The sequence below is a fragment of the Dendrobates tinctorius genome, unplaced genomic scaffold, assembly GCF_039654945.1.
Source record: "Dendrobates tinctorius isolate UK_male_01 unplaced genomic scaffold, ASM3965494v1 ptg000349l, whole genome shotgun sequence".
Taxonomy (NCBI): Eukaryota; Metazoa; Chordata; class Amphibia; order Anura; family Dendrobatidae; genus Dendrobates; species Dendrobates tinctorius.
The window spans coordinates 20,241-46,320 of record NW_027362015.1 but is presented as its reverse complement, the minus strand read 5'-3'; the positions used below and the strand labels follow the sequence as shown (position 1 = coordinate 46,320).

The 26,080-nt window shown below is 43.3% G+C and overlaps 1 protein-coding gene across 1 annotated transcript in view; it reads right to left on the bottom strand.

Moving 5' to 3' along the window:
• LOC141075034 (alanine aminotransferase 2-like) overlaps positions 1-26,080 on the bottom strand; it is a 139,901-nt gene that overhangs the window by 106,125 nt on the left and 7,696 nt on the right. The window contains exons 2-4 of the mRNA XM_073562369.1: positions 12,608-12,697; positions 12,112-12,220; positions 11,906-12,039 (exon numbers count right to left, since the gene is read on the bottom strand). Coding sequence (XP_073418470.1) covers positions 11,906-12,039; positions 12,112-12,220; positions 12,608-12,697 — 333 coding nt within the window. The remainder of the gene's footprint in view (positions 1-11,905; positions 12,040-12,111; positions 12,221-12,607; positions 12,698-26,080) is intronic.

The window sequence follows — 26,080 nt, the reverse complement described above, 5'->3', positions numbered from 1 at the left end:
GGTATGTATGTAGCATGTAGTATGTATGTAGCATGCATGTAGTATATATGTAGTATGTATGTAGTATGTATGTAGCATGTAGTATGTATGTAGTATGTAGCATGCATGTAGTATATATGTAGTATGTATGTAGTATTTTTTTTTTTTTAACATTTAACACATTAGCCGGATGATGGGACTACTACTGTCCCATCATTGGCTAATGTGTCAATCACTGTCATGGTAGCAGGCATCGCCAGATGGGACTTGTAGTCCCATCGGACGATGCCTGCACAGACTCCCGGACATCAGCACAGCTCCCCGGCAGGCCGGTACAGACCCCCACAGGGTGCACAGCCCCCCGGCAGGCCGGTACAGACCCCCACAGGGTGCACAGACCACCGGCAGGCTGGCACAGCCCCCCGGCAGGCCGGTACAGACCCCGGGCAGTCCGCACAGCCCACCGGCAGGCCGGCACAGCCCCCCGGCAGGCCAGCAGAGACCCCCGGAAGGCCCGTACAGACCCCCGAGAGGCTGTACAAGGGCAGGAAAGGGTTTTTCCAATTCCGATACCGGAAGTCTCATAGACTTGAATGGGACTTCCGGTATCGGCATCGGCGATACCGATACTTTTTTTTAAAGATCGGCCGATCCATTCCGATCCGATATTTTGAAGTATCGGACAGTATCGCTCAACTCTAATGACAAGTGACAAGAATTTCTTCACTGATCTTGAGTTAGATAGGAAAGAAGCCATTTATCTTGCAGATGGAAGCAAAACAACCACAGAAGGTATAGGACAAGGTATGCTAAACTGTTCAAACAAGTTCTGACAAGATTCAAAGATACTTGTACAGGATGTGTTGTATGTTCCAAAATTGGAAGGCGGATTGTTATCTGTGAAGCGTTTAACAGCCAAAGGACTTACTGTAAAATTTAAAGACAATGAGTGTGCAATTCTAGCAGGAAACAAGGTGATAACCAATGTCAAGGCAGTTGGACAATTATATCATCTTGACACACCAAAGGAACAGATGAAGGTATGTACACATGATCACAAGAACTGTATTCATGTGTGGCATAGACGTCTAGGACACCGACACCCTGACAGTATAAGGGAACTACAAAGAAAAGAATTGACAAAAGATCTAAAGATATTAGATTGTTCAATTACAATAAGATGTAAATGTTGAGTAAAATCTAAAGCCACAATAATATCTATTCCAAAAGAAAGTGAGATGGAAAGCAAAAGACCACTTGATTTGGTGCATACTGACATATGTGGACCTATGAAAGTGACTACATCACGAGGAAATAGATACATAGTGACTTTTATAGATGACTACGCAAGATACACAGTGAAAAAGAAGAGTACAGCGGACAGCACACAGACTTGTAGAATGCACGCTCCAAGGATCCCAGAACCAAACAGGATCAACAGCATAAAGAGAACATGAAGGAGGAGCAGCATCCGTTACAGGTGAAAAAATTCTAGCTTTATTCTGCCATCAATAGATACAACGTTTCGACCAGAACCTGGTCTTTATCAAGCACAACAAATAACAAATGGAGCGACCATATATGGTGTGGACGAACCAATCACCATCAAATAAACGCCCCTCAGTCAAAGATACATATCTGATGTTTTACATGAATGGCTATATATGTAAAATAATCAATGCATTATACAAAACACAACGTGCAATCATATCATCATATATTTCCAAAAAATCACATCAACAAAGGACAAAAAATATTTGTAAACAAAGCCCAAAAGACAATTGCCCAATCGCTAAACAGCATAATAGTTACTATGGTGATGAATCACCAATCACTATCCCCCTAACATGGCCCACTTCCTCAGACCAATAAAAGCGCTGTATAGTGTTAGCGCCAAAAATCTAGCCAATTACTGCAATCCATACAGATAGAATGAAGCGGAATAGCTGCCATGAATACCCGTATAACGGCTAACAGATAGCTTACACTGGCGCTGCGCAGCCGCAGGAAAGCCGAGAACGGGCGAAATCTCACGATGCATCCATGTCAGGAACACTGCGCAAGCGTGGTGTCACAGACAGGACGGCAACAGCAAGAGCCCGCCCCGCTCCGCCCACCAACAGTCGCGCATGCGCACAGGCCCCTATCCAGTCCGTGAGCCATTGCTATGGCTCAAACACATCAGCCAAGCTGAGGGCGCCAATCAGAGAAACGAGGACGTCACATGACAGGTCACATGGCCCGCCATGTAAACAGACCTACATCCCCGACAAACCGCCCACAGATCACGCCAAAATGCTGAGTCAAAAGCTAAATATAACCAAATCCATGGCAATATATTGGCAGCAATCACATTATATATAATAACAATGTAAAAAAAATATCAGAAATGGAATGCTTGACAACCTTTATTACATAGCAATAGCAACAGTAATAGCACATAGGGAAGGACAGAGGGCACAGGGATCGGACAGCAGAACCACATCACAGATACAAAAGAGTGCCTTCAGGACTGTTCAGTCCCTATGTCCTCCAATCCTTCCCCAAAGGCCACCTAGAGCACAAAAAACAAACAAAAGTTAAAACAATAAAGAAAATGTTCACTATATGCACTTGACAATAGAGGAGGCTGTCAACATAAAGAGAGGTTCGGAGGGATTTACCGGGTACATATATGCAAATTACAATCCACATTCAAACCCCTCGGTTTTAATGTATCTAAGGTAGATATCCACCTTAACTCCTTCTTCTTCAAAAGTTTAACCCTATCCCCACCACGCCTCATCATTGGGACTCCATCAATCACTCTAAACCGCAATTGGTTGACTGAATGTTTGCAATCAAAAAAGTGTTTATGTGGCGCCCCTGAGGCTCAGTCGCCACAGAGGTACTGCACCTTCTCCTATGGTGTAGTGCCCCACCGCCTAGGTAAGTTGGGAACTCCTTTCCACACTCCACACCTGCATCCTACACACAGGATAGTTCAGCACTGACCACATTGCGGCTCATGCTTAGAGGGTAGCAGAGCACCTCTGGTGATTCCTTGCTTCGTAACACAAGATGTGCTGGGAGGTGGGTGGAGTGGAGATCCATATAAAAGAGTGGGAAGGTTTAGAATTGTAGGTCAGTCTGACAGGAGGTCAGGCGAGAGGAGTTCAGTTCTGAAGTTAGTTTTGAGTTCAGCTTGAGTTCAGTTTAGAAAGAGTGCTGCAGCTGCTTCAGTGACCTGAGCCAGCTGGCACGGGAAAGAGAAGAGAAGGAGAAAGACATAGAACTGCAACCTAAGCTTCCATAAGAGAGAGAAGGAACAGCGCAGAACGAAGGAGTAGGAGAACAGAGAGGAGTTGTGGGTTGGAAGAACCCTGCCTATAGGTTCTCACCGCAAGGCAGGGGCCCGGTCCCCGAGGTTGTATGGACTCTTATGGTTCTGCAGCAGACACCAGTGGAGTAGTTGGCTGTAAATGCACTACTCCCATTTGAGACTTGGGACACAAAAGCAACACGGATAGAGAGACGGCATCCAGGAGGTCCCTGATCGGGCTACAGCTGTCTGTCATACAAGTAAGGTTCTAGGAACATCTGACAGGAGGTACTTCAGAGTAACCACGGTACTGGAGTTCTTCACACTAAAAGGCGCAATAGAGGAGTCGTTCAGGAAAGGTACATGTTGGCGGAGTGTTGGAGAGGAGAATCCTGACTTGCCCGGGAGGTTGATTGAGTCTCTACCCCGGAGGACACGGCACGGAGGCAGGCACCAGTGGGTACCACGAACTGTGAGTAAAGCTTTGAAACTGCAAGCCCTGGTGTCCTCCATTCATTCGCCGCTAACACCTTCAGCACCGCTACATCTGGGTACCAGCATCTATACCATTCTGCGCCTCTACTCATTCATTGCACCTACACTGCCCTGGGACTACAGCTCCACCTGTGGGGAGCTACACCATCTTTGCTGCACCACACCATTAGTCCCAGTGGATATGCATGCAGCGTTGGTCTACTGGTAAATTCACTGATCTGTGGTAAACCCTTTTGAAAGAGGCTCCAGCCTCTATTTAAGATCCCCCCAATTCTGTTACTCACCAGACAAAAAGTAGTTACAAATGGAACACGTTTGGAGGTCCCTATATCGCGTTTGTGACCAATCTCATCAGGTGTCAAAATCAAAGCTTTTTCTTTATATCGTTTCACATCCCTAATCGGGCAAACCCTCTTAACAAATTTGTCAAGTCTTGAATCCATTAAAGCCTCATCTTTCACAATTCTCCTAACCCGCAACATCTGACTCCAAGGTAATGATTGAACCATCCTCCTTGGATGATTACTATTGTAAAGGAGAAGACTATTCCTGTCTGTTTCCTTAACAAAAAAATCAGTGCATAAGACACCATCTTGCTTATACACCATGGCATCAAGAAATTGAACTCGATCATAAGAATGCGTCAAAGTAAATTTCAATTCAGGGAATATGTTATTTAATTCATCCTGAAACCTCAGCAAGTCATCACAACTGCCATCCCAGATACAAAAAATGTCGTTGATGTAGGCCACATTAGACCCCATGGCGGTACCCCTCACCTGCAGGTAATAATCATCCCCAAAGAGAAAATAATTCTTCCTGAGGATGAAGCCTAGCAGGGAGAGGACCAGCTGTGCACAACCGGAAGCCATGTCAGAGCTTGACAGCACCACATCAATGGCATGTAATCCCCTATCATGTTCGATGGATGTATATAGGGAGACCACATCAAAAGAAGCCAACACCGTGTCAGAAGTCACTTTACACTCACTAATTTTACCCAAAAATCATTGGTGTCCACAATATACGATCTTGCAGACGTGGCAAACTGTCTTAAAACCCTATCCAAAAAAATGGACGTATTACTGAAAATTGAACCCCTCCCTGACACTATAGGGCGTCCAGGAGGGTTCAATAGATCCTTGTGGATCTTTGGCAAGGTGTATAAAAGTGGTGTCACAGGGTTTTCAATCATCAAAAAATCAAAACGTTTTTGATCAATGAGTCCATTATACAAGGGCTCACTGATCAAGAGCCGCAGCTCATTTGAAAATTGCATAGTAAGATCACAAGGTAATTTTGTATAAACAGCCGTATCTGTTAACTGGCGTACAATCTCTGCCTTATATTTGGTGGTATCCATTATCAGCACAGCCCCACCTTTGTCTGCACTCTTAATAGTAATGGCAGAATTTTTGGACGATTGTGTTAAAGCCTGTCTCTCAGCACTGTTGAGGTTTCCCCCTCTAGATCTATGAGACTCCTTCTTCAACTGAAGAAAATCCTTTTCCACCAGTTGAATATAGGCTTCAACAAAATTAATTTTGACAGGAGGCTGAAAATTGCTTTTGTTATACAAACCAACACCCTGTAAGGTGAAACCACCAGAGATCACATCATCAGACATGGAAAATGTCCCCTGTTTATCAGAGAAATTGGTAGTCAACCTCAATCTCCTAAAAAAAGCAAAAAGATCACACTCGATTTCAAACCAGTCCGGTGAGTTCGTAGGGCAAAATGTCAAACCTTTGGACAACAAATTGACCTCAATATCAGATAATACATATGAGGATATATTTACCACCAGACTTTGATGTCTCACAAGCCCTTCTTCTTCACCTCCATGTTGCGTACAGACACCTGTGTTCCTCTTCCTCCTATGTTTCCTCCCCCCAGGACGGGACCTCCTTTTGTTGCATATTTGTCCATCTTTTCTTTCCCTAAAAAAGGTGGATTAAGGTGGATATCTACCTTAGATACACTACAACCGAGGGGTTTGAATGTGGATTGTAATTTGCATATATGTACCCGGTAAATCCCTCCGAACCCTTATTTATGTTGACATCCTCCTCTATTGTCAAGTGTATATAGTGAACATTTTTTTTATTGTTTTAACTTTTGTTTGTTTTTTTGCTCTAGGTGGCGTTTGGGGAAGGATTGGAGGACATAGGGACTGAACAGTCCTGAAGGCACTCTTTTGTATCTGTGATGTGGTTCTGCTGTCCGATCCCTGTGCCCTCTGTCCTTCCCTATGTGCTATTACTGTTGTTATTGCTATGTAATAAAGGTTGTCAAGCATTCCATTTCTGATATTTGTTTTTACATTGTTATTATATATAATGTGATTGCTGCCAATATATTGCCATGGATTTGGTTATATTTAGCTTTTGACTCAGCATTTTGGCGTGATCTGTGGGCGGTTTGTCGGGGATGTAGGTCTGCTTACATGGCGGGCCATGTGACCTGTCATGTGACGTCCTCCTTTCTCTGATTGGCGCCCTCAGCTTGGCTGATGTGTTTGAGCCATAGCAATGGCTCACGGACTGGATAGGGGCCTGTGCGCATGCGCGACTGTTGGTGGGCGGAGCGGGGCGGGCTCTTGCTGTTGCCGACCTGTCTGTGACACCGCGCTTGCGCGGTGTTCCTGACATGGATGCATCGCGAGATTTCGCCCGTTCTCGGCCTTTCCTGCGGCTGTGCAGCGCCAGTGTAAGCTATCTGTTAGCCATTATACGGGTATTCATGGCAGCTATTCCGCTTCATTCTATCTGTATGGATTGCTGTAATTGGCTAGATTTTTGGCGCTAACGCTATACAGCGCTTTTATTGGTCTGAGGAAGTGGGCCATGTTAGGGGGATAGTGATTGGTGATTCATCACCATAGCAACTATTATGCTATTTAGCGATTGGGCAATTGTCTTTTGGGTTTGTTTACAAATATTTTTTGTCCTTTGTTGATGTGATTTTTTGGAACTATATGATGATATGATTGCACATTGTGTTTTGTATAATGCATTGATTATTTTACATATCTGATGTTTTACATGAATGGCTATATATGTATCTTTGACTGAGGGGCGTTTACTTGATGGTGATTGGTTCGTCCACGCCATATATGGTCGCTCCATTTGTTATTTGTTGTACTTGATAAAGACCAGGTTCTGTCGAAACGTTGTATCTATTGATGGCAGAATAAAGCTAGAATTTTTTCACCTGGAACGGATGCTGCTCCTCCTCCATTTTCTCTTTACTCAAGATACACAGTCACACACTTAATTAAAAACAAAAGTGAAGTTATTGATAAACTTGTAGACTACGTAACAAGGTCGAGTAACAAATTTCAAAGGAAGCCAATTGTCATCAGAAGTGATAATTGAGGTGAATTTACAGGTCACAAAATAGAAAACTACTGACAGAATGGTATAGAACATCAAAAGACTGTTCCGTACACACCTGAACAACATGGAGTAGCAGAAAGGAAAAACAGAACTCTGACAGAAATGAGGAGATGTATGCTGACAGATTCCAAAATCCCAGAGAAATATTGGGGTGAGGCAGCACTGACAGCTACATATCTACAGAACAGACTTTTTTCCATAAAACTGAAGAAAACTCCATATGAACTGTGGCAAGGCATGAAACCAAGTGTCAGTCATTTAAAAGTGTTTGGATGTAAAGTTTTTGTATTCATTCCAACAGAAAAACGTTCCAAACTTCAAAACAGATCCATGGAGGGAATATTTGTTGGATATAGTGAGAATTGCAAGGGATACAGAATCCTAGATCCCAAAACAGACAGAGTCACGGTGAGTAACAATGTGACATTCATTGAGGAGCTAAATGAAGACACTATGATTTCACTGGAAACAAAAAATGAGAAAAACAGCAGTGACATAGCTGAAGAGGTATCTGATGAGAAAGTAGTTGAAATTGATGAAGAACAGAATACTGAAAATGAAGAAATACAACTACAAACAGACACAGAACCAAGACGTTCAATGGGAGAGAACAAAGGTAAACCACCAAATGTCACCTGTTTAACCCAGCAGGAAGTACGGCGGCGTCTAAAAATCAGTAAAATTGATAAATCCCCAGGCCCGGATGGGATACACCCCTGAGTACTGCAGGAATTAAGCACAGTCATAGATAGACCATTATTTTGAATCTTTAAAGATTCCATAATAACAGGGTCTGTACCACAGGACTGGCGTATAACAAATGTGGTGCCAATATTCATAAAGGTGACAAAAACTGAACTTGGAAATTATAGGCCAGTAAGTTTAACCTCAACTGTGGGTAAAATCCTGGAGGGTTTTCTAAGAGATACTATACTGGAGTATCTGGAGAAGAATAACCTCATGACCCAATATCAACATGGGTTCACAAGGGACCGTCCCTGTCAGACTAATCTGATAAGCTTTTATGAAGAGGTAAGTTCCGGACTGGACCAAGGGAACACAGTGGATGTGGTGTACATGGACTTTTCAAAAGCTTTTGATACGGTACCACACAAAAGGTTGATACATAAAATGAGAACAATGGGGATAGGGGAAAATATATGTAAGTGGGTTAAGAGCTGGCTCAGGGATAGGAAACAAAAGGTGGTTATTAATGGAGCACACTCGGACTGGGTCACGGTTAGCAGTGGGGTACCACAGGGGTCAGTATTGGGTACCGCAGGGGTCAGTATTGGGTATCACAGGGGTCAGTATTGGGTACCACAGGGGTCAGTATTGGGCACGCTTCTTTTTAACATATTTAGATCTTGTAGGGGGCATACAGAGTAGAATTTCAATATTTGCAGATGACACTAAACTCTGCAGGGTAATCAATACAGAGGAGGACAATTTTATATTACTGGAGGATTTATGTAAACTAGAAGCTTGGGCTGATAAATGGCAAATGAGCTTTAATGGGGATAAAAGTAAGGTCATGCACTTGGGTAGAACAAACAAGATGTATACTTATGTGTTTAATTGTAAAACACTGGGCAAAACTGTCACTGACAAAGACCTGGGTGTATGGGAGGACGACAAACTCACATTTAGTGGCCAGTGTCAGGCAGCTGCTGCAAAGGCAAATAGAATAATGGGATGCATTAAAAGAGGCATAGATGCTCATGAGGAGAACATATTGTTACCTCTATATAAGTCACTAGTGCGACCACACTTAGAATACTGTGTACAGTTCTGGTCTCCGGTGTATAAGAAAGACATAGCTGAACTGGAGCGGGTGCAGAGAAGAGCGACCAAGGTTATTAGGGAACTGGGGGGTCTGCAATACCAAGACAGGTTATTACACTTGGGGTTATTTAGTTTGGAGAATCGAAGGCTTCGGGGTGATCTTATTACAATGTATAAATATATGCGGGGACAATACAAATACCTTTCTAATGATCTTTTTACTCTTAGACCTGTGACGGGGACAAGGGGGCATCCTCTACGTCTGGAGGAAAGAAGGTTTAAGCATACTCACAGATGCGGATTCTTTACTGTAAGAGCAGTGAGACTATGGAACTCTCTGCCATATGATGTTGTAATGAGTGATTCCCTACTAAAATGTAAGAAGGGACTGGGTGCCTTTCTTGAAAAGTATAATATTACAGGGTATATACACTAGTCTCCTTAATATTGCGTTGATCCAGGGAGCTAGTCTGATTGCCGAATGTGGAGTCGGGAAGGGATTTTGTTCCCCAATGTGGAGCTTACTGTTTGCCACATGGGTTTTTTTTGCCTTCCTCTGGATCAACACGTTAGGGCAAGTTAGGATAAGATATAGGGTGAACTAGATGGACTTAAAGTCTCCCATCAACCTTAATAACTATGTTACTATGTTAAAACGTCTCTCATACAAGACAAGCACAAGTAAGAAACAGTCAATTGTGACACTGTCTACTGTCTTCAACAGAAGCAGAGTATGTTGCCGCAGCACATGCAAGACAAGAAGTTCTGTGGGTTAAGACAATTGTTGACAGACTTAGGACAACCACAGTTGGAACCGACAAAATTGAAAGAGGACAAACAAGGATGTCTTGTTCTTGCTCAGGTGGAAAGAGTCAATCCAAGAGCCAAGCATATTGATGTGAATTATCATTTCTTGAGAGATCATCAGGAACAAGGAGTCTTGAAATTAGAATATTGTCCTCAATACTACAGGTCTGAGAGACAGGGTCCCAACGACCGTCCTATCGCTCCGCATCGTTGCTGCGTCGCTGTTGAGATCTGACTGTTTGACATCTCACCAGATCCCTACCAGGTCACATCGTTGTCGGGATCGCTAGTGCGTCGCCAAGTGTGACGGTACATGGCAAAATCCTTGGCTGAGATGAGGAAAGTCGGAGGTGGCAGTGGTGGGCGGAGGAGGAAGTTAAAAGTGTTCAACGACTGTTTGGGGTTGTGGGCTAAGGAAGATATGAGGGATGTAAAGTAGGCCTGTAGAGCAGAGGTGAGAGCTGATTTGAATGCGAGTGTTGCTGTTACATCGTGTCTTACCCTCCAGTCACCTCCAGAGCTGCACTCATTATTCTGCTGTTACATCGTGTCTCATCCTCCAGTCACCTCTAGAGCTGCACTCACTATTCTGCTGTTACATTGTGTCTTATCCTCCAGTCACCTCGAGAGCTGCACTCTCAATTCTGTTGTTACATCGTGTCTCAACCTCCAGTTACCTCCAGAGCTGCACTCACTATTCTGCTGTTGCATCATGTCTTATCCTCCAGAGCTGTACTCACTATTCTGCTGTTACATTATGTCTTATCCTGTGGTCACCTCCAGAACTGCAGTCACTATTCTGCTGTTACATCGTGTCTCATCCTCCAGTCACCTCCAGAGCTGTATTCACTATTCTGCTGTTACATTATGTCTTATCCTCCAGTCACCTCCAGAGCTACATTTACTATTTTGCTGTTACATTGTGTCTTGTCCTCCGGTCACTTCCAGAGCTGCACTCACTATTCTGCTCCTACATCATGTCTTATCCTATAGTCACCTCCAGAGCTACACTCATTCTGCTGCTATATTATGTCTTATCCTGTGGTCACCTCCAGAGCTGCACTCTCTATTCTGCTGTTACATCATGTCTCATCTTCCAGTCACCTCCAGAGCTGCACTCATTATTCTGCTGTTACATCTTATCTTTCATCTGATGCTCCACCAAGTCTGGTCAGGGGTTGTGACACCCTACGATGTACGATCCAGAGTTGTGCAGCCCCAATGAGGTCTGGTACGGGGCAGGACATCCCACGAGGTCTCATCCGGGGTTGTGACGCCCTCATGAGGTCTGGTCAGGGGTTATGATGCCCCACAAGGTCTGGTCAGGGGTTGTGGCATTCCATGAGGTCTGGTTCGGTGTACTGATGCCCTACAAGGTCTGGTCAGGGGTTGTGGCACCCTATGAGGTCCGGTCCGGGGTACTGATGCCCTACGAGGTCTGGTCAGGGGTTGTGATGCAACCCCAAAAGGTCTGGTCAGGGGTTGTGATCCCACTCGAGGTCTGGTCAGGGGTTGTGATGCCCCCACGAGGTCTGGTCAGGGGTTGTGACACTCCACAAGGTCTGGTCCAAGGTTGTGATGCCCCCACTAAGACTGGCCAGGGGTTGTGATGCTCCACTAGGTCTGGTCTGAGGTGGTGATGTCCCACAAAGTCTGATCGGGGTTGTGACACCCCCACAAGGTCTGGTCTCAGGTGGTGACACCCCATGAGGTCTGGTCTATGGTGGTGGAGACCCACAAGGTCTGGTAAGGGGTTGTGATGCCCCCACAAGGTCTGGTCTGAGGTGGTGACACCCCCAGGAGAGCCAGTCTGGGGTTGTGAAGCCCCATGTCGCTGTGATCGAGGCTACAGAAATCTTTGGCCACAGGTGGATCCGACCTTTTATTGTGTGGCTATGAGTATTCATCCTAGTTCTAAGCTTTTGTCCTGTCTCTCCACATACAGCCCCACAGTTGGACATTCGGTGCATATAATTTAGTACTCCCCATTGAATTTCGCCTTCCACAGTGCAAAGCAGTGAAATGTACAAAGTGTTATTCTCTTATTTTCCTTTTGAAATTTTTGGCCGGATTTCTGATGGAGAATCCCCCATGAGACGGAGAACGTCTGTTTGAGGACCGTCTGTTACATTGGACTCACCAGTATGGCCTCAGAGGCTCCGCAGCATACTATGATATTTCGGGGGTCGCTGGGGACCCCATTATCTCTCCTCGTCATGAAGTTGGCGATCTTGTGTGGCAGCGTCTGAGTGATGTATCCCGGGTTATAGCTGCCTGTGGATATAGATAGACCAGGTCAGACTCATGGATCCCATCCTCCAGCCTGAGATTTGCAACTACACTCACCCACAGATCCACTATCCAGGTTCTTCAGGATTTCCCGGGCTCTGGTCTTGGTGTCGTCTGGGAAGTGATCGCTTTCCAGCAGGTCTGGGTAGGTGCACAATGCGGCCACCTGGAGGAACATCCGAAAACTGGGAATAAAGCCGCAGTTCATAAACCAATGAAAGATCTCTGCTTGTTGTCAGTGAATAGGGCTTGCTCTCCCAGAAGACAAACCAGCCCCAGCGTACGGCTTCCTGCCCATCATCTGGAATTCTTTCAATAGACTCAATTTAGGGCTGTAGGAGGATCCGTCATCAGCATCATTGGAGGTAGTATAATAACCAGGTACAACAGCAGACCCAAAGTCAGAGACATCAGAGACATCAGATGACTGACAGCTCATAACCAGAGCCAGGTCCACTGATTGTCAGCAGCGGTCTGATGTACTGGATGCTGCTGATCCTCAGCCCATACACCCTCTGAGGTTGTGGCCTCAGAGATGACAACACACACTCACCTGCCTGAAGAAGGTGCACGGCTTATGCCCCATCATCTGCATGTCCCCATAGAAGCAGGGGGTGACCTTGGAGAAGGGTTTGTGGATCCCCTGCAGCAGAGAATTTTGGGAGTTATACAAGGAAAAGGGATGAAACAAGGAGAATAAGATGAACAATGTTATCGGCTGTCGTAGCCGAGGGGCCATTTATAAAGGACATACGCGGGCTCCCCTCTGGCCAGGCATAGTGAGAAGGTTACATCTCTGAAGGTTATGGACACTGACAGTGTGGTCAAACCACCCGAGGAGGCAGCTGGGATCAATCGATCCTAAAACAGGAAACAAATTGGATTTTTTACCTTTAAAGCGGTTGTCTGGGACTTTAACATTGGTGGCTTGCCCTGCTCTCAGTGCCCCCACCGATCAGCTGCTCCTGGTGCCCCCGCCGATCAACTGCTCCCGATGCCTCCTCCAATCAGTGGCTACTGGTGCCCCTACTGATCAGCTACTACTGGTGCCACCGCCGATCAGCTGCTCCCGCTGCAAACGCCAATCAGCTGAAACTGGTGCCCCCATCGATCAACTGCTACTGGTGCCCCCACTGATCAGCTGCTCCTGGTGCCCCCGCCGATCAGCTGCCCCGGTGCCCCCGACGATCAGCTGCTCCCAGTGCCACCGCCGATCAGCTGCTCCCGGTGCCACCGCCGATCAGCTGCTCCCGATGCCCCCGCCGACCAGCTGCTCCTGATGCCTCTGCCACTGTCAGATCCAGCATTTTATTACTGTCAAGGATACGCAGGTGGGGGGCTGCACAGATCCCACCACTGTCATCATTTCTCAAGATAACGCATCTTTACTGCCTTCAATCATCAGCACAATTACACAAGTGACTGACAAAAGATGGACGAGGCCACAGCTGCTTCCACTACTAGGCCCAGTATTGAGGAACTCGCAGTGAGAGTATGGTGTATATACACCTCCAATTCCAATACATGGAATATATATATATATATATATATATATATATATATATATATATATATATATATATATATATATACACACCCCAGTATGGTCACTGCCGCCAGCTCCACAATAACAAAAGTAACTTGCTGCCACCACCAATCATTTATACAGGAAGATTGGATGTCCATTACAAGTAGCATACGGCTTCAGGGTGCGGTTTACAGAACAAGAGGAGCAGAGATATTACAATTTATATATTTAATCTGAAAAGTAGGCAGTGTTTATAAAAATATACACGGATGATATAAAATGGGAACAAACAATACAATATATACAGTCATGGCCAAAAGTTTAGAGAATGACACAAATATTAATTTTTACAAAGTCTACTGCTTCATTTTTTCTAATGGCAATTTGCATATACTCCAGAATGTTATAGAGTGATCAGCTTAACAGCAATTACTTGCAAAGTCAATATTTGCCTAGAAAATTCTTTATCCCCCAAAACACATTTCAACATCATTGCAGCCCTGCCTTAAAAGGACCAGCTAACATCGTTTCAGTGATTGCTCCATTAACACAGGTGTGGGTGTTGATGAGGACAGGGCTGGAGATCAATCTGTCATGATTAAGTAAGAATGACACCACTGGACACTTTAAAAGGAGGCTGGTGCTTGGCATCATTGTTTCTCTTCTGTTAACCATGGTTATCTCTAAAGAAACACGTGCAGTCATTGCACTGCACAAAAATGGCCTAACAGGGAAGAGTATCGCAGCTAGAAAGATTGCACCTCAGTCAACAATCTATCGCATCATCAAGAACTTCAAGGAGAGAGGTTCCCTTGTTGCCAAAAAGGCTCCAGGGCGCCCAAGAAAGACCAGCAAGCGCCAGGACCGTCTTTTAAAAGTGTTTCAGCTGCGGGATCGGGCTACCAGCAGTGCAGAGCTTGCTCAGGAATGGCAGCAGGCAGGTGTGAGTGCATCTGCACGCACTGTGAGGCGGAGACTCTTGGAGCAAGGCCTGGTCTCATGGAGGGCAGCAAAGAAGCCACTTCTCTCCAGAAAAAACATCATGGACAGACTGATATTCTACAAGAGGTACAGGGAGTGGACTGCTGAGGACTGGGGTAAAGTCATTTTCTCTGATGAATCCCCTTTTCGATTGTTTGGGACATCTGGAAAACGGCTTATTCGGAGAAGACCAGGTGAGCGCTACCACCAGTCTTGTCTCATGCCAACTGTCAAGCATCCTGAAACCATTCATGTGTGGGGTGGCTTCTCAGCCAAGGGAATGGGCTCTCTCTCAGTCTTGCCTAAAAACACAGCCATGAATAAAGAATGGTACCAGAATGTCCTCCAAGAGCAACTTCTCCCAACCGTCCAAGAGCAGTTTGGCGATCAACAATGCCTTTTTCAACATGATGGAGCACCTTGCCATAAAGCAAAGGTGATAACTAAATGGCTCAGGGAACAAAACATAGAGATTTTGGGACTATGGCCTGGAAACTCCCCAGATCTTAATCCTATTGAGAACTTGTGGTCAATCATCAAGAGACGGGTGGACAAACAAAAACCTTCAAATTCAGACAAAATAAAAGCATTGATTTTGCAAGAATGGACTGCTATCAGTCAGGATTTGATCCAGAAGTTGATTGAGAGCATGCCAGGGAGAATTGCTGAGGTCCTGAAGAAGAAGGGTCAACACTGCAAATATTGACTTGCTGCATTAACTCATTCTAACTGTCAATATAACCTTTTGTTACTCATAATATGATTGCAATTATATTTCTGTATGTGATAAAAACATCTGACAAACACACATAAAAACCAGAGGGCAGCAGATCATGTGAAAATATAATATTTGTGTCAGTCTCAAAACTTTTGGCCATGACTGTACAATTACATAAAAAAGGGATAACAAAAGAAAATTACTAAATCTAATGTCACAGGAATGGCTCAGAGCTTATGGAAGGGAAGCACTCCAATTAGGAAAATAAATGGACAGAACCAACAGCAAACTGTGTCTTTCGAGGACTGAAAAAATGACCCAGACCCAAATTCTGGTTATATTAGCTCAAGGTTATGCCCACCCACCTCCTCTTAATGAGCTTATGTGGGGGCTGGTTGTGGGATGTGCTATGTCTGTTAGAATTCTATGAGATCCCAAACTTATTGGATATCTTCGCCCCCAGAGCTCAAAGGTGGTAGATATTGTGGTCATATTTTTATCATAATTTTACCTATACATAGTGATCAAACCTGAGCTATTTTGCATCATCTATTGGACTGTTATTAAGTTAGAGGTGTTCTAGTAATGCCAAGATGATGTGAGCGAGTGCGCCACATCTGTCCCTTCGCTACAACGCTGAAAATATATCTCACATAATTAGTGGATTGATGCAAACCCATATATTCCTATTTGACCCCAGAGACATGCTCAAAGGTCTCTGCTCAAAGGTCTCTGCTCAAAGGTCTCTGCTCAAAGGTCTCTGCTCAAAGGTTGTTTTAATTAGTTTCTCTTTCACAAACTATAATTAATCCCAGATGTTCCATGTGTAGTCCTATTTCAAAGGAAGTCCCAGTATCAGCTCGTCCCCAGTTATAGGTCATCTTCCCAATTCTCCATTTGCTCTATGTGAGGGGGACATGTCTTACGGGATTTCATTTTTCTCCATGACAATTAGTACTTGTATGTTTCACCATGGTGTGTTGGTGGAGCGATCAATCCAACAGGATGGGATCCATTGGGTTACTTTCACTCCGTCCTTTTTGATGATATCGGCAAACCCCATGTAACTCAAAAACCAGCACATTTCGGTCATACGTCTTGTTCTTGGTATCTTTGCCAAAACACATTTTTTTTTTATAAAGGAACTAATAAATGTGAAGTTTTATCTACTTTTTCTTTCTCTTTTTGTATATTGGGTTGCAGCCCTGACCTAGGCGTCTCTGTACGGTGATCCCTTATTGCGGTCCAAGTCCTGCCAGGTCTGGTGAGCTGACCCTTCCTTACATTCCCCCCTTTCTACATTATGTTATATTGTGGTGAAGATCCAGTATATTTTATTACATAGTTACTGGGGTTGGAAAGTGACGGAGGTCCATCGAGATCTCCCTTTCTCCACCATTTCTACCTTCTCTATGGTTAGATAATTTATTGATGTGAGACGCCTCCTGGTCTCCTATGAATGCTGATAGTGTCGGCCATCACTACCTCTTGTGGTCGGGATGCCACAGTCTGACAGCTCTAATGTTCCTATTTAGATACTGGAGTCGTCTTTCTGCCACATGTAATGAATATCTACTGCTCCTTTGCATTGTGTGAGATTTCGCTTTTATTGTTGAGGAGATCCAGTAACTTATATAAGGTGATCCATTACCTAGCATCTTGGTAAGAAATCCAGTCTCTTGCAATGTTGGAGGAAATCCAGTAGCTTATATGGTAGAGAACATGCAGTACATTTTATTATGAAGGAAACACAGTATCTTATATTGTGTAAGGAGATCCAGCAACTGACATTATTGAGGAGATCAAATACTTTGCATTATGAACTAGATCCATTTTTTATATTGTTGGTGGAGATCTGGTATGCTATTTTGTAAAGGAGATCCATGATCTTGCATTAAGGAGGATCCAGTAACTTATAAAATGAAGGCAGTCCACTATCTTACATCTGTTTTTTTGGGGAGAAGAAGGGAGGAGGGGGAGATCCAGTATACTGTATTATGGAAGGTGATCCAATATCATTCTTTATGGGAGGAGATCCAGTCTCATTTTAGAATCATTGTGGGAAGAGATCCAGTTTGTTATATTGCATAAAGTGATCCAGAATCTTATATTGTGGGGGATATTTAGTATCTTTATGGTAGATGAGATTCGGCGTGTTTATTGTAGGGGAGATCCAGTATCTTATATTGTGAGGGAGATCAAGTGTCTTATATTGTGAAGGAGATTAAGTGTCGTATATTGCAGACAATGTAATTTCTCTTATGGTTGGAGATCCAGTAACTTGCAGTATGGAGGGGTTACACTATCTTTCATCTTTTTTTTTTTTGAGGAGGGGGAGATCCAGTCTCTTATTATGAAAGGTGATCCCACATGTTTTGTTACAGGAGGAGATTCAGTATCTTATGTTTTATGAAGATCGTGTACATCATATTGTGGGGGAGATTTGCAATATTATATGCCAGAGGAGATCTGGTATCTTATAATAAGAGGGAGAGTTAATAGCTTATGTGGGAGATCCAGCATGTCATATCGTGGAGGAAATTTAGTATTATAATTTATATAAATCTAGTAGCTTTGTTTTGTACAGAAGATCCAGTCTCTCATATTTGTTCTATATTTTGACCCATGAGATGGAAGCCTCAGTGTGGACACAGACTAACCCCGTGGCGGAGGATATACCATTTAGAAGAGGATGAAATGGATATTGAAGATTAAGATTTTTCTCAGTTCTATATTTTATGATTTTTTAAGGTTTAATATTTGGTTTAACCCCTTTACCCCCGAGGGTGGTTTGCACGTTAATGACCGGGACAATTTTTACAATTCTGACCACTGTCCCTTTATGAGGTGATAACTCTGGAGCTTCCATGGATCCCGGTGACTCTGACATTGTTTTCTCGTCACATATTGTCCTTCATGTTAGTGGTAAAATTTCATTCATATAACTTGCGTTTATTTGTGAAAAAAACAGAAATTTGGCTAAAAATTTTGAAAATGTTGCAATTTTCCAACTTTGAATTTTTATGCCCTTAAATCACAGAGATACAGCACACAAAAAACTTAATAACTAACATTTCCCACGTGTTTACTTTACATCAGCACAGTGTTGGAACCAAATTTTTTTTTGTTAGGAAGTTATAAGGTGTGGAGGAAAGACCAGTTCCTCCCATGTCACCAATGTGACGTAACTACACAGGCACAGCTCTCTGGTGCCCCCTTTGTCTCTCAGGTCAGTAAGGGAACTGCACCTAGAGCAAATGGCCGCCGGGGAGGATGTCCTGTTACCCGCTGGGTATTCTAAGATTCGTAATCAGAGTAAAAGCATCAGCCCAAGATTAATTTTATGGTTTAATTGCCTTAAGGGCACACTAGATAATTACAGAAATATACAGCAAGCTATACAATGGAATTACAGTGGATTTGCAGTCAGAGTAAAATATAACAATAAGGGTACAAGACTTAGAGATATTAAGCTGGAGGTCAATTTACCAGATGGTAGGTTGCATGTGGGAGCCGGGAGCTCTGCAATCCACAGGTACAAGAATCTTAGTTGCCGGACAGACCCCAAAGCGCGGGTGTAATGTACTGTAGATATGTTTCTGGAACATTCTAGAAAATTCCTCTATCATGTAGCTGCAACCCCCCTCTTCCCCCACAACACACACACCAGCGTCTTCCTGCGTGCAGCTCTGTGAAACCTGAAGCCTCAGTGTAGAATTCTTCTTCTCCCCCTCCCTGCACAGCTAAAGTAAGTTCTTTGTTCTCAGATCTGTGGCTGAGTGAAACTATGGGTGATATTAAAGAGACTGTACCGCAAAAACCATACACCGTCAAGATATAATAATCATATCACTGTGTAGGCAATGAGGCCAGCTTTCTAAACCCCTAAGTTTCACGATTCTCAGACTTCCAGAAACTGAGATGTGGATTGCTCCCAAATGGAGGGACTTAATTATGGCATGCTTGGAGTTGTTTCACTCTATTCGGTAAATTACAAACAATGATGCCCTATGTGTGTTGGTACGGGCTTCTCTCGTTTAGATATAGTTATTCTAAGTTTTGCAGCCAAATTCTAACTTGGAGATAGGGAGGTTGGACCTCTCCAGACCGCCCATTTCATGAGGTCACAGACCCTAGACAGTAGGTATTCTCTACCAAATTCCAGTCAGTTGGAGCTACAGAGTCCGTGCTGACAAGACGTGCAGATGAGTGGAGACATGTGGCTCCGCCTTCTCCCTCCACATGGTCTGCCTGATACCGACTGAACACATGTGAGTGTTACTTTCTGTCTTTTAATCCCTTTGTTTTATATTTGTATTTGTACATATGTAATATCTCAATTTATTACAATTTTTGTATTTGTAATCACTGCCCGACTTTGTGGGAATAAATCATAAAATTATCATAGAATCATAGAATTGTAGAGTTGGAAGGGACCTCCTGGGCCATCTGGTCCAACCCCCTGCTCAAAGCAGGATTCGCTAAATCATACCAGTCAGATGTCTGTCCAGCCTCTGTTTGAAGACTTCCATTGAAGGAGAACTCACCACTTCTCGTGGCAGCCTGTTCCACTCATTGATCACTCTAACTGTCAAAAAGTTTTTTCTAATATCTAATCTGTGTCTCCTCCCATTCAGTTTCATCCCATTGCTTCTAGTCTTTCCTTGTGCAAATGAGAATAAAGATGATCCTTCTACAATGTGACAGCCCTTTAGATATTTGTAGACAGCTATTAAGTCTCCTCTCAGTCTTCTCTTTTGCAAACTAAACATTCCCAAATCCTGCAACCTTTCCTCATAAGACAGGGTTTGCAGACCGGTCACCATTCTGGTCGCTCTTTTCTGAACTTGCTCCAGTTTGTTGATGTCTTTTTTAAAATGTGGTGCCCAAAACTGGACACAATATTCCAGATGAGGTCTGACCAAAGAGGAGTAGAGGGAAATAATGACTTCACGTGATCTAGACTGTATGCTTCTGTTAATACATCCTAGAATTGCATTTGCCTTTTTTGCTGCTGCATCACACTGTTGACTCATATTCAGTCTGTTATCTATTAGTATACCCAAGTCTTTTTCTAATGTGCTGTCACTTAGCCCTATTCCTCCCATTCTATATATGCTTTTTTCATTTTTATTGCCCAGATGTAGTACTTTGCATTTCTCCCTGTTAAAAACCATTCTGTTAGTTGCTGCCCACTGCTCCAGTTTATTTAAATCTTTTTGAATCCTCTCTCTTCTCTAGTATTAGCTATCCCTCCTAGCTTTGTGTCATCAGCAAATTTAATCAGTTTACCCTCAATTCCTTCATCTAAGTCGTTGATAAAGATGTTGAACAATACAGGGCCCAGGACAGAGCCCTGTGGTACCCCACTTGAGACATTCTTCCAACTGGATGTGCAGCCATTTACAACCACTCTTTGTGTCCGATCACTAAGCCAGTTATGAATCCACCTAACAGTTGCCTTTTCCATTCCATACTTAGTCATTTTTTCAATAAGGATTGTATGAGAGACTTTGTCAAATGCTTTGCTGAAGTCAAGATATACTATATCTACAGCATTTCCTTGATCCACCCAATCAGTGATACCATCATAGAAGGAAATTAAGTTAGTCTGACATGACTTATTAGTTACAAACCCATGCTGACTCTGTTTAATCACTTCATTCTTATCCAGGTACTGACATACATGTTGTTTAATAATTTGTTCAAAGATCTTTCCTGGTATAGAAGTCAGACTCACCGGCCTATAGTTGCCTGGGTCCACCTTCTTCCCCTTTTTGAAGATAGGAACAACATTTGCTCTTCTCCAGTCTTCTGGCACTTCTCCTGTTCTCCAAGAATTTTCAAAGATTATGGAGAGGGGTTCGAAAATTTCTTCGGCTATCTCCTTCAGTACTCTGGGGTGTAATTCATCTGGACCTGGAGACTTGAATTCATTTAGGTTAGCTAAGTGTTTCCTCACTATCTTTCTGTTTATAGATATCCTGGATTCTTCTATTCCCTTAATAGGACAGTGAATAACAGTTGATGTTACATTTCCTTTCTGAGAGAAAACAGATGCAAAATAGGAATTTAAAAGTTCAGCCTTCTCAACATCCTGTCTTACCATTTCATCATTTTCATCCTGTAAAAATCCTATAGCATCTTTGACTTTTCTTTTACTTTTGACATATCCCCAAAATCCTTTATTATTGCTTTTGACATCTCTTGCAAGCCTCAATTCATTTTCAGCTTTAGCTAATCTGATTTGTGCCCTGCAGGTTCTGCAGACAGCATTATATTCTTCTTTAGATATGCCTCCCTCTTTCCATTTTATAAACATTTTTTTCTCCCTTTTTAGCATGTGCTTAAGTTCTGTGTTCATCCATTCTGGTTTCCTTAAATGCTTCCTATTCTTCCCTCTTTTCGGAATTGTTAACAACTGTTCTTTGAGAATTTCATTTTTCAAGATTTCCCATCCTTCCTGGACATTTTTGTCTTTAAGGATATCCAGCCATTGGATCCCTCCAATTCTCTTTCTGAATCCTTTAAAATCTGCCTTTCTGAAATCTAACCTTGATGTCTGAGTCTTCACAGGTCTTCCGCCTCTAGTTATCCAAAATTCTAAAATAGCATGGTCGCTACCTCCTAGGGTCCCAGCCACTTTTACCTCCTCAACCATTTCCTCCCTGTTTATAAGGATTAGATCCAAGGTAGCAGTTCCCCTTGTTTTCTCCCTTACCTTTTGGAAGATAAAGTTGTCAGCAAGAGAGGATAAGAATTTCCTTGACCTGTTAGTTTTGCCTGAGAGAGATTCCCAACAAATGTCTGGATAGTTGAAATCTCCATGCTCTAAGAAACGAACTATGCGCCTTTTTTAGATAATCGCTACTATTTGGGGTTTGTCACGGACCCTCTTAATTAACTCTTTGATTAAGTAAAGCGTGGCTGGTGGCAGCGTGGTGTGCACGGCTGGCTAGGCTAGCTGGCAGTACAGACAGGTCTTACATGCTGAATGAGGGGCTGCGGCTGCAGCATTGATAATTCCCTTACTGCAGTAGTCTAGCGGCCCGTGCACAACAAGCAGCCCGTCCGGCGACTAATTATCCTAGGTGCAGTTCCCTGACTGACCTGAGGGTAAGGAGGGTTCCGGAGAGCTGCGAGTTCCAAAGTGGAACTGAGAAAGTGGGATATACATAAATCCCCGCAGTTCTTGGAAGGTTGTGGTGGGGCATCCAAGATACCCCCCTGCGGTAAATTGTTAGAGCAAGATTAGCTTGCTGTATTTTGTCACGTGGTGCCGGTGGTGGGATAACAAAGATAAGCCCCCACTGTGCCTGTGATAGCCGTGTGCCGGCTGTGCGTCGCGTCCCTCCGTCCGCTGACAAACCCGTGTCGGTGGTGGGATCATGATGTATTGGTGGCACAGGGTCCTCTGTCCATCACAATTTGGTAACAACGGTGCACTGTTCATCACATATTGGTGGCAGCGGTGGGCTGTTCCTTCACAGCGGGCCGCTGCTCCCCTTGGCAGATCTGTCCCCAGCTCCTTCTTAGATCATCATCGTCTGGTTCTTCTGTGAGAGAGTGAGTGTCATTGCCATGTGCTGCTAGTTCTTAAACATGCCGGGTTCCTCCCCCTGTGTCAGAGGGTGGGCTAATAATCTCCACCCTTTAGCTCCCTGCAGAACTTATTCCCAATATCTAAGAAAGGGGGTAACTTTCTACAGAATGACCGGATCAGGACACGAGAGGTACCAGGGAATGCGGTTTGTTTTGCCTGTCGCGTGGAGAGCAAACATGGCCCCATTGGGTCACTGTGGAGGGCCAATCTCTATATCTCAGGTCCCAGAGCCCTCACCGACTCAGGAGTTGCACTGCCAGATGCGCGATTTCCTCAGGGTCACGCGGATATTTTTTATGAGTCTATAACTCGAAAGGTGCGCTCATAATCCATGATCCTAGAATGGAGCCGGAGAGGCTGGGAGAGACAACGGATGTATATTTCTGTGTCTAGCTGACAGGTATATTCTAATTGAGGCCCCCAGTCACCTTCCTGCCCCATGCTGACATGGCTCCTACTCAAGCTTTGAAGTTCTGTTTAGGGCATTATCTCATTATCATACTAAAAGGCCTTGCTATTCAAAATTGGAGCACTAAATCCTGCTTTCTTCAATATGCTTACAGGCCCTGGGGGGTAGGAGCAGTTAACTCCTTCATAACATAAGGGTTAAAAGTTGACAAGTCCCACATGTTTACTTTACATCAGCACAGTGTTGGAACCAAATTTTTTTTTTGTTAGGAAGTTATAAGGGTTAAAATTTGACCAGCGATTTCTCATTTTTACACCATTTTATTTTTACGGACCACATCACATTTGAAGTCACTTTGAGGGGTCTATATGATAGAAAATACCCAAAAGTGACACCATTCTAAAAACTGCACCCCTCAAGGTGCTCAAAACCACATTCAAGAAGTCTATTAACTATTCACGTGCTTCACAGGATTTTTTGGAATGTTTAAAAAAAAATGAACATTTAACTTTTTTTCACAAACAATTTACTTCAGATCCAACTTTTTTTTTATTTTCCCAAGGGTAACAGGAGAAATTGGACTGCAAAAGTTATTGTGCAATTTGTCCTGAGTAGGCTGATACCTGATATGTGGGGGGGAAACCACTGTTTGGGCACATGGAAGAGGTCAGAAAGGAAGGAGCACCATTTGACTATTCAAAGCAAAATTGGCTGGAATTGAGATCAGATGCCATGTCGCATTTGGAGAGCACCTGATGTGCCTAAACAGTGGAAACCCCCAATTCTAACTCCAACCCTAACCCCAACACACCCCTAACCCTAATCTCAGCCCTAACCCTAACCCTAATCCCAACCCTTACCCTTATCCCAACTGTAACCGTAATCCTAACTTTAATCTCAAACCTAGCCCTAACCCTAATGGGAAAATGGAAATAAATACATTTTTTTAAATTTTATTATTTTTCTCTAAGGGGGTGATAACGGGGGGTTTGATTTACTATTTATGGCGGTTTTTATGTTTGGCGGCTGTCATACGCTAAAAGACGCTTTTTATTGTAAAAATAGTTTTTGCATCACCACATATTGAGAGCTATAATTTTTCCATATTTTGACCCACAGAGTCATGTGAGGTCTTATTTTTTGCGGGACGAGTTGACGTTTTTATTGGTGCCATTTTCGGGCACATTACTTTTTTTGATCGCTTTTTATTCCGATTTTTGGGACTCAGAATGAACAAAAACCAGCATTTCATGAATTTCTTTTGGGGGGGTGCGTTTACACTGTTCCGCGTGTGGTAAAATTGATAAAGCGGTTTTATTCTTTTGGTCAGTACGATTACAGCGATACCTCATTTATATCATGTTTTTATATTTTGGCGCTTTTATACAATAAAAACTATTTTACAAAAAAAATAATTATTTTTGCATCACTTTATTCTGTGAGCTATAACTATTTTATTTTTCTGCTGATGATGCTGTGTGGCGGCTCGTTTTTTGTGGGACAAGATGACGTTTGCAGCGGTACCATGGATATTTATATGCGTCTTTTTGATCACGTGTTATTGCACTTTTTGTACAGTGGTATGATAATAAAGCATTGTTTTTTTTGCCTTGTTTTTATTTTTTTATGGTGTTCACTAAAGGGGTTAACTAGTGGGATAGTTTTAAAGCTCAGGTCGTTATGGATGTAGCGATACTAAATATCTGTACTTTTATTGTTTAGATTTTTTTAATTTAAATATGTATTTATTGATAGAATACATATTGATTTTTTATTATTATTTTATATTATTTTTTATATATTTTTACAATTATAATTTTTTTTTTATTCAGTTCTTACTTATACACTTTGTCCCACTATGGGAAGCTCATTTTTTGCAGTGCTACTGAGAGCCAAGAGTTACCATATCATACACGGGGCATCAGGTGGAGCATCCAATTGGAGATAATAATAATAATGATTTTTATTTATATAGCGCCAACATATTCCGCAGCACTTTACCATTAAGCGGGGACATGTACAGACAATAAATCCAATACAAGTTAAGACAATTTAATCAGTGACATTAGGAGTGAGGTCCCTGCTCGCAAGCTTACACTCTACAAGGAAATGGGGGGACACAGTAGGTGAAGAGTGCTTGATATTTCAGGTCTGGCAATTATAATAAATAGGGATTTTCATATAAAGCTGCATGATCCGGTCATCAGCCTGTGTGTGTGCAATAGTCAAGTATCAGGGGCAGTTATCGTGTGCATGGAGGGTGTGGAGACAGATGAATAGTAGGGTGCAGATTCAGAATAATATTTGGAAGGAGGGAACAGGGCAAAGTTAGTTTACTGAGTAGTTGATGTGGTAGGCTTGTTTCAAGAGATGGGTTTTCAAAGCGCGCTTGAATAGGTCAGGGCTAGGTATCAGTCTGATCGTCTGGGGAAGTGCATTCCAGAGAGCTGGAGCAGCACGAGAGAAGTCTTGGAGATGGAGGTGGGAGGTTCGGATTATGGGGGATATTAGTCTTAGGTCATTTGTAGAACGGAGGGCACGTGTAGGGCGATAGACAGAGATAAGGGAGGAGATATAAGGCGGTGCAGAACAATGGAGAGCTTTGTGGGTGAGAGAGAGGAGTTTATACTGGACCCTGTAGCGAATAGGTAGCCAGTGTAATGACTGGCACAAGATGGAGGCATCGGTGAAGCAGCTGGACAGAAATATGACCCTGGCTGTCGCGTTCAAGATGGATTGGAGAGGAGAAAGTTTGGTAAGAGGGAGACCGATCAGAAGAGAGTTGCA